The 12,164-nt window shown below is 39.9% G+C and overlaps 1 protein-coding gene across 2 annotated transcripts in view; it reads right to left on the bottom strand.

The window, feature by feature from the left end:
- LPIN2 (lipin 2) overlaps window positions 1-12,164 on the bottom strand; it is an 86,450-nt gene that overhangs the window by 39,052 nt on the left and 35,234 nt on the right. For both annotated transcript variants that reach the window (XM_058692581.1, XM_058692580.1), the window contains exon 2: window positions 3,439-3,639. In XM_058692581.1, coding sequence (XP_058548564.1) covers window positions 3,439-3,630 — 192 coding nt within the window. In that variant the 5' untranslated portion in view covers window positions 3,631-3,639. The remainder of the gene's footprint in view (window positions 1-3,438; window positions 3,640-12,164) is intronic.

Below are 12,164 nucleotides of genomic sequence, written 5' to 3' on the forward strand. Positions count from 1 at the left end.
TCTTATTCTGCCTCTAAATGGAGTTTGGTTACCCCCAAATTAAATCTAACATCAAATTGTGGCAATACTAAGGGTACTAAAAGAATATGCCAGAAGCTCTTTAAGTATCAAAGCAAAAATATTAAATATTTTGAGAGATGGCACCAAATTGGAATAAATGCTTCCCAAGGTGATTATTTTAAAGAGGGTACTCATTTTGATGTACTACTCCTTATAAACTGGTATCTAAAACAATATTCCTATCTACATAGTCTTACTTCCTACACTGTGGCTTAATCTTGCTCAATATATAATGACTGAGATGTTGAAATAGAACTGATTTACTTTTTAGAAATACCTGCTATATGGGGCGCCTGGGTGGCGCAGTCGGTTAAGCGTCCGACTTCAGCCAGGTCACGATCTCGCGGTCCGTGAGTTCGAGCCCCGCGTCAGGCTCTGGGCTGACGGCTCGGAGCCTGGAGCCTGTTTCCGATTCTGTGTCTCCCTCTCTCTCTCTGCCCCTCCCCCGTTCATGCTCTGTCTCTCTCTGTCCCAAAAATAAATAAAAAACGTTGAAAAAAAAAAATTTAATAAAAAAATAAGAAATACCTGCTATAGCAGACACTTGTTTTGGCAAACCACTCTTCAGGTAAGAATATCAGTGGTGTCCTCTGGAGATCTCCTCATCCTCTATTTCAGACAGTTTCAGGCGTGGCTTCATGGGGCTGCTGTCCAAGCCAAGCCAATCAGTACATTCCACCCCAGCTATAGTGACTGGTCTGCAAGGTACATGTGACTCAAGTCTGACAGGGAGATTAAACACTGATACTTCTGTGGGAAGAAGCAGCTCTCTTTCCCCTAGGGTTGCTGAGTTCATGGGAAATAAGCCAGGAGGTACTGTGGCCATCTTGCATTAGAGAGAGCATACACAAAAGGAGGCAGAGCTGAGAGGTGGGCAGAGACAGGGTTCTGGTTAACATCCTCAAAGACCTGATTAATTCAAATGCTCCTGGACATTAGTTATGCAAGCCAATAAATTCCCTTTTTTTGCTTAAGCTAGTGCGAGGTGGATTTTTGTCACCCACAATGGAAACTTCCTGTCTAATACACTGGATTATTTAACTTTGATAAGTAATCAAATCATTAGTTTTGCGTTAAATCAACAAAATTAGTATTTTAAAAACAGCAACTGCAGGTTTACCTTCTGAAATTCAACTCGGGTTACGAAATATACTGGGAGTAGTGGTGTTCTATCAAACAAAAACATACCAGTGACAGTGGGAAAATTATTATACAGTATCTCCCTAACCAGAAGCTTTAAGATGATTATGATTTCCAGTCCAGGTGCCACCATTATAGGTGTCACCATAACTGGGGTCTTAGTGTAAAATCAGTGAGTAGCTTTCCCTAGTCCAAACTGACCTAAAATAAAATAAGACAGTTAATCCAAACTGCCGGAGTATCTCAAGGCAGACATGGTTCTGGTTTTACTGTCGCAGGAAAGCTGTGTTTCAGTCAAAGAGCCAAATTTCTGCTCAAACACATCCTTTGAGCTCCTAGGGGTACTAGTGCAAAAGAAATTTTCTTTTCCTGTGTCTCATGGACAGACTATTAAAATCCAAGGGTTTGACAAGATACAGAATACAGTCATTTGGGTAGCCTGGTACTGAACTTGTACTTTCTTAATTAGAGGCACACAGCATGTAGAAAGAGGTATGTTGTCTGTCCGGTCACCATTTATAGATACACAAATGCTTACATATAACATCAGCCTGCAGATTCCATTCTGAAAGGCCAAAAGACTTAACCAATCTACTGATCAAAATCCAGATCACAGAAAAACAAACAAAAGTGCCATATAAGCCATTTCCTGAATAGATCCTTGCACAACTAATGGGAAATTTCAGCGTATAAACAATTTTGTACAGATTCTCCTAAAGCAGATAAAAACTGAAAGTACTATACGTTAGTGTTACTGGCTAGAAATAAAAAATTCCAAGAAGCTAAACTGTGGCTAAACACTGTTTTGCAAGGCAAAGTTTCCAAGTTACTAAGTGAATTGCGACTGCTTTTGGTTTCCAAAGGGTGTCTCTGAACAGAGGCCGACCATACAAACCCTGCCATCCTGCAAGGTGGCTCTCCAGTGAAATACTGATTTATAACACCTCGGAAAAAAGATGTGTGTTTTGAGGGCGGGGGGGGGGGGGGGGGGGGGAGTGGGGAGAATATATAGTTGTGTGCAACCCATAAGCCTTTTCTTCCATCCCCCAAAAAACTTAAGTTTAATTAAAACACAAATTTCTATTTTAAAGAATAAGATTAGCTATGCAAAATAGCCAAAATCTGAAAATAGATGATTCGAATTATGCCAGTGGTCCTCTAACACCTAGTTCTGTGACCCAAAATGGTGTAGATCTTTCATTGTGCTTTATAATCCTGACAAAATCTCCCTCCATTGTTTAGGTAAATAATGTGGGGTAAGAGCAGAAGGGGAAAATACTACCATGTACCTGCAAAGTTTTATTACTAGCTCAATTTTCTAACTTGATTGACATCAAATATACTAACATGTCTTACCATTGTTCCAATATTTGAAGGAGAGAGGATGTAAGAAAAAGGAAAATACAAATTATCTTCTTTCTAAATGAACCTTCCCTGAAATAAAACTAAACGCCAACAAGCCCATGATGTGAGTTTGCATTTAGTAAGATCTGGAGACAAGTCCTGGTATCACTAACAAAATTTACATACAAATAAGATTCAACAGCTTTCTCAAAACAAGGAAAACTGGCATTAATTTTACTTAAACAAATGTAATGTATTCTTTTTTTTTTTTTTCAACGTTTTTTATTTATTTTTGGGACAGAGAGAGACAGAGCATGAACGGGGGAGGGGCAGAGAGAGAGGGAGACACAGAATCGGAAACAGGCTCCAGGCTCCGAGCCATCAGCCCAGAGCCCGACGCGGGGCTCGAACTCACGGACCGCGAGATCGTGACCTGGCTGAAGTCGGACGCTTAACCGACTGCGCCACCCAGGCGCCCCTGTATTCTTGATTACCTCAGTCTATTCCATTCATAAATGGTATGAAGCCACTGCTCTAAATATTTTATAGTATATAAGGTAAAGAAACTTTTTCTAAATACACCTAACATTCTCCATTTACAACTCCAGTTTCTCTATTTTGCTCCTCTGAGCTGCAACAAATGGGATTATCAAGATAATTTTCAGCTTTTTTTCCCCCTTGGAGAGACTTTCTATGCGCTTATGAATTAATTCAGCAGCAACTTCAAAATAAAACATAAAGGCTGACTTCTCATATGATTATCTTCAACATTATACAGGTTTTCCTTAAAAAAAAAAAAAAAAAAAAGAGCCAGAGAGAGTACACAGGAACAACTTATTCTGTTCCCATCTAACCTTTCACCCTCCTTGAGAACAAGCTGTCTCCTGTACTCACCACTTTCTCTTTGGATCTCAGGACTCCCAGCTTCCCAAATCGAACATGAAAAGGCGAACACTGATAGGTGCCATCCTGCTGTCGCACCACAATGACATCGATGCACCCAGACAAGGTAGCTTGGTTAATGCCCTTGTAGAGTTCCTTCACAGTGACAATCACCTGCCCAGCCAGCTGTCCCACATAATTCATGGTTTGAAACTACAAAAGACAGGGGAAAAAAAAAAATAGATGAGACAGTAACACTGAATCTGTGGATCTAATGACAGAGAAAAAAAACAGTGGTGATTAAAAGTGTATTGAGCATTTGTATGTCATATTAAATATTGTTAACTGTGCTGATCTTGAACCAGTTAGTCTCACGCTACCACTGTTTTTACACAATTCCACACAACTGACAAAATCAGACGGTTCTCCTTTGTATCATGAGAGGCTGTCCCAGCCAGGGCCTGAGGCATGCCACTAATTCACTTCTCTCCTCACCCCAGCTGGGTTAATTCATTCATTCTGTAGACATCTATTTAACTGTCATTCCCTCAGAGGAGCCAGGTTTGATTTTCTTTTGTAGGGCTGATCATGATTCTAATATATTAATTATCTGTGTACTGTCTGTGCTTCCTGCTCCAACTCAAATTCCTTCTCCAACATTGCCAAACTGTAAAATTCTAAGTTCCCTTTCCTTTTCCATCATCATGGATTCTGCTAGCTGCCAGCAGGGGTGTCCCTCTGAAATTTAGAACCTGCACAGAACCACCAAAGAACCCGGACTACCACCACTGCCCTCTTGCCCAAGATCACTAGGAACCTGGGGCAACTGCATCCACTCTGGCCACAGCAGCCAAGCAGAAAAAATGACCAAGGATCACATCTGGGAGGAACCAGAAAGTCCACCGTTTCTGCTGAAGACAATTAAATGAGAGATGAATTTTCTACAAAACTCTACAAAAACTGAATATGGTTCAGAGGCATGCTAGATTAAATAAACAAACTCTGGGTGAGCTAGACTGGGTCTAACCTATTTATAGCGTTATTTTTATCAAAAATCCCCTCAGTGCTTGAACACAACTCACTAGAACATACATTCATGTTCTATAAAGTTCAAAGTACAGAAAAGGGTTTTAATCTTGTTGGTCAACTACAATTAACTAGTCAAATCGGGATCACTATGCTATAAAAGGATCCTCCAGAAAAGGTTAAAGATGGACATGAATGTGCACCTGACCCAGGCTGCAGGGTCGCTAGGAAATGCTTGCTTCCTCTGCCCCACATCCGCTGTGGCTGAGGCTAGGGCTGGCTTTATCTGACCACAGGTTGGGGCGCCTACCATATAGTATGCAATGAAGACCAGCAGGGAAGTCTCCTTGAATCCCCCTCAATTCTTTTACTAATTAGAAAAAAACAGCTCTTTAGTCCTAACGTTATCAAATTTCATCCCCACTTATCAAATACCACCACATTTCATTCATTAGACAACAACAACCCTAGTATTATGTCAAAGCACAATTCAGCAAGTCATTCGCCTGGGGACAGGAGGGACATAGACCAAACAAGAGATCCTCCGTGGCTCTGGCTAAGCCAAAGGCCAACTTTCACTGAACCAGAGAAAAGACAATTTATTCTCCAGATCATTCCTCATAAACACATCTGTCTCTTTACCCCCAGCTTTTCAGGTGCCTTAAGCTTGAAGTTACATGCGCAGAAAAGCTACCAGAGATCACATTCTATGTTGTGAGAGAAGTCCAAAGCTGAAATGGGAGAAAGAATGCTACTCCAGTGGGAAAACTTAGGGGTGTGCTAAGACATGTGCCTCCAGAGAAACTCACCCTACTCCTCACAGGTGAGCGAGTGCCTGCTGGCAGTGCCCAGATTGCACTCAGACATTTTTTCTGCTCTTATACACAGATGAATGTGTAATCAAGACCCATCAGTTTTATACTACTGAGCACAGCCACAATTTTACCCCGGAAATTTGAGTATTTTAAAGCTAATGTTACAAAGGCCCCAAAATGTACCTCCAGAAGAGATGGCTCTGAGGATGTAAACTGGCTGCAAAACTTACTAATAAATAAGGTAGTATCCTTTATAAAATAGTTGCAAGTTAGTTTTGATTTTGGTTTTAGAATAATTCATTAGGTAAGGCCAAATTAAGCATATACCAAGTGCCCAATAATTATTTCTTCAATGAATAAAGGATCAAATGAACCATCAATAAATGAGACAAAAAAAAAATTAGAAACGTGTGTAGGGAGGAAATACTGTTTCATCAGAATATTCATATTACATCTCATTTTTAAAAATTAATCTTTTTTGTTTTGCAGTAACTATAGTTCTGCATGCATGCAACTTTAAGAAATACAAAGAGATCCCATGTATCCTTTAAGCCAGGTTCCTCCAACATCGTGCAAAATTCTAGTGCAATATTACAATCAGGGTACCAACACTGATTCAGTTAAAATTGAGAACATTTCCATCATCCTAAAGATCTGTCCTATTGCCACATACACCCAATTCCCTCGCTCTCTCCTTAATACCTGGAGACCATTAATTCTGTTTTTCGTTTCTGTCACTTTTGACCTTTTTAAGAAAGTTACGTATATAACCTTTTGTCATTCATTGCCTTTTCCCTCTTATACTGCTATGGAGACTCATCCAAGTTGTTGCATGTATCAACAGTTTGTTCCTTTTTATTGTGAGGCAGTACTGTATAATACGGAGGTACCATAGTTTGTTTAATTACTCAACTGTTGAGGAACACCTGAGTGATTTCATGTTTTTGAGTATTACAGTTAAAATTACCACAGCACTCATGTATAGATTTTTGTGTGAAAATCAATTTTCAAGGGCACCTGGGTGGCTCAGTCAGTTAAGTGTCTGACTTCAGCTCAGGTCATGATCTGTTTGAGCCCCACGTCGGGCTCTGTGCTGACAGACCCTGGAGCCTGCTTTGGATTCTGTGTCTCCCTCCCTCTCTGCCCCTCCCCCGCTCATGCTCTGTCTCTCTCTCTCTGTCTCTCAAAAATGAATAAACATTAAAAAAAATTTTAAGAAAATCAGTTTTCGAATTGACTAGAATAATCCCCCCCCGGGGATGTGACTGCTGGGTTCAATGAGAACTGCGTGCTTAGTTTTCAAAGACACTGCCACCAGAGTCACTGTACCATTATACACCCCCACAAGCAATGTCTGAGAAATGTAATTTTTCTACATCTTTGCCATCATTTGGTACTTTTTTATTTTACCATGATGACAGGTACAGGTGATATTAGTTTTAATCTGCATTTCCCTAATGGCTAATGACACTGAACATCTTTTCATATGCTGACTTGCTTGATTCAGATATCTCATTATATTTTGTTTCATAAAAGAGCACTACCACTTAGAGGAAAAGAGAATAAATATCTTTTTGTTCCTTATTTCTAGGGTCATGGTGTACAATTTTTATGTTAGGAATGTCTCCAAAAACAAAGGTGAAATAAAATTTAATCTTGTATAGTTCATATTTTCACTCTCTTTTATCAGATAGTATTTTTTAGCAACCTAGAACTGTCCATCAGAATGTTCATAATATGTAATATATGCTCACGACATGCTTTTTGCTTGTCATGGCATGTACATTAATCAGCACCCAAGCAGTCCATCTTTGTATAACTGCTTGACTGACTGGTAGCCATTTAAAAATGAGCTTTGTTACAAATTTTTAAAAATTTCGTAACTAATTATATAGGCCTTTCCTTAAAAGAAACTGAAAAATGATAACTTTAAGCATCCTCATTCAGCCATAAAACAAGTCTTATAAACTAAATGTGTAATAAGCTTACATCAACTAGAGCACAGAATCCATAATTAAGTGTAACTACATCTATTCAAAATGATTTTAATTACCATGGTTAAAGGATGTGCTGTTATGCAAGAAAGTCTATTGTGTAAATGCCAGTTGCTAAATGTAGAAAAATACAGGCTATCAAATGATTGGTTTTTTTCTTAGCAGATATAAAACAATTGTTTATATTACAAAGGCTGGTAAAACAAAAGTAAAGGGATGCCTGGTGCTGTAACATTCACTACACCCTGGGAATGAGGGGCACAACTCTGCTAGGAGGAGCACTCCAACTAGGTTGGGAGAGGGGGCTGCCCCATGGTTATGTCTGGGGGAAAAGCAGCTGGTTGTTATATGTGCGATATATTAACCAGTTTCATCCAGGGGCGCCTGGGTGGCTCAGTCGTCAAGCATCGAACTTCAGCTCAGGTCATGATCTCAGAGTTTGTGAGTTCGAGCCCCATGTCAACTCTGTGCTGTCAGCTCGGAGGCTGGATGGAGCCTGCTTCAGATTCTCTGTCTTCCTCTCTCTTGCCCCTCCCCTGCTCGCTCTCTGTCTCTCTCAAAAGTAAACATTAAAAAAAAAAATTTTTTTTAACCAAAAAAAACACCCCAGCTTCTTCTTTAAGCATTACCCAGTACCATAAAACTTTATTCCTACATGTCCAGCTCAGCACTAGCCATAATAAAGCCAAGTGAGAACAAATTCAGTCCTCTGACACCTGTCCTGGTCAATGCCTGGGAAAGTGGGACTCTGAACAAGGGCAGAAAGACAATCAAGTAACCCAGTCACATGTCAGGGATACACCTCATTGAAGAGACTATCTTTTGAAATAAAACAAAGATTAAAAAATATAGTAAAATAATACACATTGTACATTACTCACCATATTTTATAGTGAATGATGAGAAAAAAAAGAGAGGAGAAAATAAATTCAAGGACAGGGACAAAGAGACTAAGAGGGATGCAGAAAGAGATAAAAACTCAGAGAAAAAGCAAAGACAGAGTAAATACATAATCAGAAAGCAGACAGACATAAAGATGCCCACACAGAGCAATGTGGAACTGAAGGATGTTCACAGAGCAGCATCCCTATCTTCAGGCTCACAAGCACAGAAAATAATATAAAAATGCATTCTTAGAACTCAAAGTATTTATCTAGCCCAGTGTTTCAACAAATATCAAAAGTGCTTCTAGCACACCCCTGAAATATGGAAAGTTAATCATCAGAATAGCAGCAACTAATTTTTTGAGAGCTTACTATGTACCAAATTCCTAAGCGTATACATAATCTCAGAACCACCTTATGAATGAGTAAATATTATTTCTATTTTTAAAGATAATAAAATTAAGGCTTAAAACAGTTAAGCATTGTTATGGACTGAACCTGTCTCCTCCTCAAATTTGTATGTTGAAGCCCTAACCCCCCAAGTGAAGGTATTTGGAGGCAGGGCCTTTGGGAGACAATTAGATTTAGATGAGGTCAAGAGGGTTGGGCCTCTACGATGGGATTAATGTTCTTATAAGGAGAAAGAAAAACACCACAGATGATGTTCTTTCCTCCTACCATGTGAGGACACAGTGAGAAAGTGTGCAAGCCATGAAGAGGACCCTCACTAGGAATTAAATTGGCCAGCACCTTATCTTGGACTTGCCAGCCTCCAAAATTGTGAGAAATAAATGTTCAGATCACCCAGTCTGTGGTATTCTTTATGGCAGCCCAAGCTAAGACAAGTATCCTCTTAAACAACATAATTGCCGTACTGTTTTTCAATGTTGGGGTACTTCCTGTTGACAAAGATTCATTCCTTTCACCAAGAAGTTGATAACTATATCAGACAGCCCTACCATTATGTCCACTAGAAGTCACCATGAATCTTCTAAATACCATTATACACCAAAGAGTTTGTTGTACAACTATAGGTCTCATCTATTCTGGGCTAAGCATTCTTCTAAAATGACTGGGTTTACTTTCACTTTTATGACAAACTAAAGAACTTACTTTAAATGGGAGATCCAAAACTAGACACAGTGGTGTAGACAGGCCTGACTAATATACAGTGTATACAATGTATAGTGTGTGTTTAGGTCCAGGCACTGGCTCCCATAGGCTGGGTTAGATGTTGGGAACTCCCGAGACAGGGAGGTACTCCCTGATCAGTGAACTAAAAATGGGAAGAGTCGGAAGACAGAAATTAACTAACATACTTATTAGAAACCAAATGGCTCTTTATGTGTAAAATTCAATAGACTGAATTAGTCCTTCATGCATGAAGGTGCCCACTATCAGATTTTTCTCATCAAAAACTTACAAGTAAACATACACTAGTATCTGGAATAAATGGGTAGTTTAAAGATTTGCTTAGTAGCTTTTCCTAAGCATCAAAGAAACTAAAGCAACCCATCATGATATGTAGTAGAGATTTATAAATGGAATCTATCAGTAACAAGGTTCAAATACAGATCTTCTTTCTATAAAAACTGCTCAGAATCATTTAAAGGTGACATGTTCAATCAAAAACAATTTTTGCTAAAGAAAAGGGATATAGGTACTTATTAAAATACTGTAATTTCTAAATTGTTATCAATACAAAAAATGGATACATTCTAAACACGTTTAAGTTTACCCTCATATCTATTCAATGCTATTATTACTAGTTAGAAGTACAGCTACTAACAAACACAACTACAGTTGTTACATGTCCCTCATGTGTCAAGTGCTATGGAAAACTGTGTATTATCTCATGTAATTTTCACAAGTATCTGGAGTTTGGTATCAATATTCCCATTTATATGAGGACACTGAGGTTCGAAAGTGTCCAAGGTCACCACAGTAAGTGGTGAAGCTAATATTCAAACTCAAGTCTCACTACAGCCTTACTGCATGTCTCAGTGATAGAAAAGCTCTAAAGCACTGATCTGAATGCCTTGATGAGACCCCACCCCCACCCCAGATTTTTTGCTGCAAGTGGGGTGCTTTTAGAACCTGGAATGTTATTTACTTAATACTACTTGGCCCTTCAAGTCTTTTCTGCACAGTGTCATGAGAGGTAGCACTGACTACTAACTTGCCTGCTAGACCCACAATTCAAGATTAGGAAGTGGACTTCCTGGGAGATCATGTGTGGTTGGAGCTTATGGACAGAGATGAACTGCTTTTGTCTAAGAACTTGCCCTCAACATTCTAACCTTCTGCTCACAGATGTGAGGAGTGTGCTGTGGGGGAACAGAAACTTCTAGAAACTTCAGTAAACAGACAGAACACGTTCTGGCTTACACCTATGCTCCTAGACCAAACTCCTCCACGCACCAAAGCTTATATTCTGCCTTTGAGTAGCACTTAATATTTTTCAAGAACTTTCTCAAACATACCTCATTTGATCTTCAAAAAGAGAATTTAGGTTAAGTAAGGCAGATATTTTCCTTTATTTAAAAATAAAACTTTTTTTTAACGTTTATTTTTGAGAGAGACAGAGTGTGAGCGGGGGAGGGCCAGAGAGAGAGGGAGACAGAATCCGAAGCAGGCTCCAGGCTCTGAGCTGGTCTGTCAGCACAGAGAGCCCAATGTGGGGATTGAACTCATGAACTTCGAGAGCATGGCCCAAGCCAAAGTCGGATGCTTAACCGACTGAGCCACCCAGGCGCCCCAAGGCAGACATTTTTCATTCATTTTACATTTAGACTGAGACAAAAGGTATTTAACTTTCCATTACTATTCATTAGAAACCAGCTCTACTGCACTCGTGGTCCCAACCTTCTTGCTATTTCCCACCAGTAGCTTAAAATCATGGGGCTCTCAAGATCAGCTGGTAACCCTGAGGACAAGAGACCTGAGGCTGAATTCAAGTTGTACTTAAGACTACAGCTCTCTATGAATTCCAGAGTCTCTTAGAGGTGGCCAAACATAAGCCTGGAGGGCACCACTGGCTGAGAACTTTGCCTCTTTGAAAGTAGGAGATGAAAGACAGCAATGGCACACACAGTAGCATCTGCTGCAAGCTTCTCCCTGGTCTGGGAGGTCAGGGGGTGAAAAGTCCCCCAGAGGACTTGCCCACATCCTGTCAAGACATTCTCTAAAACATTTACTCTGTGCTTAGCAGACACTATGGGGATCACAAAGAACTAAAGGAGGTTACAACTTAGCTAGACCTATGTAACGGAAAACTATTCAAAATAGTGTCATCTATGAGTGAGCTCAGACAACTGACACTAAGCCTGACAAATAACCAGTCTTCCTGGAAAAGCCACCCGTTGGCCATTTAAACTCAAATAAATGTCTTACTTTGTACCACTCAGCTTTTTATCCCCCATGACAGCAAAATGCTAATTTAATTTTTCTTATTTTATAATTAGCTGCTTTTTGACTCTCACTCTATAAAATAAGAAACAGGAAATAGCTGCAGCACAAGGAACAGCCCTTGCCCTCGGTGAAAGAGAGGGCCTCACCCCCAGGGCTCCACTGAGGCCCATCTAATCTCCTTGAAACCAAAGTCCACGAGGAAACGCGATAGCTGCACAAATTTTACTGCTCCAAGTCTCCTCAAGATCAAAGCAGCTCCCTTTCTGTCCTGCAGAACAGCGTGGCGGTTGGAACAGGGCTCTCCAATGTGTCTATGACCATTTAGTCCCCATGTACAGAATGTGTAAACTAAAACCCAGGGTCTTCCAGCAAAATTCCTGAATAATGTACAAACAATTCAAGTAAGAGATGGCACAGCTCTAAAGGCAGAAGAAGTGCAGAGAAGAATCAGTAGGACCTGTGACAGACCCAAGGCAATGCTAAGGGAAGGGAAACAGCTGGCTAGGATCACGCCACAATTTCTAGACAGAGCTACATCTGGCATGTAGTTGGGATTCAGTAAATGCTGAAATATGGAACTTAAATATGGAAATAAAAAGATTTGGTGG

Source organism: Neofelis nebulosa, chromosome 11, assembly GCF_028018385.1.
Source record: "Neofelis nebulosa isolate mNeoNeb1 chromosome 11, mNeoNeb1.pri, whole genome shotgun sequence".
Classification (NCBI taxonomy): Eukaryota; Metazoa; Chordata; class Mammalia; order Carnivora; family Felidae; genus Neofelis; species Neofelis nebulosa.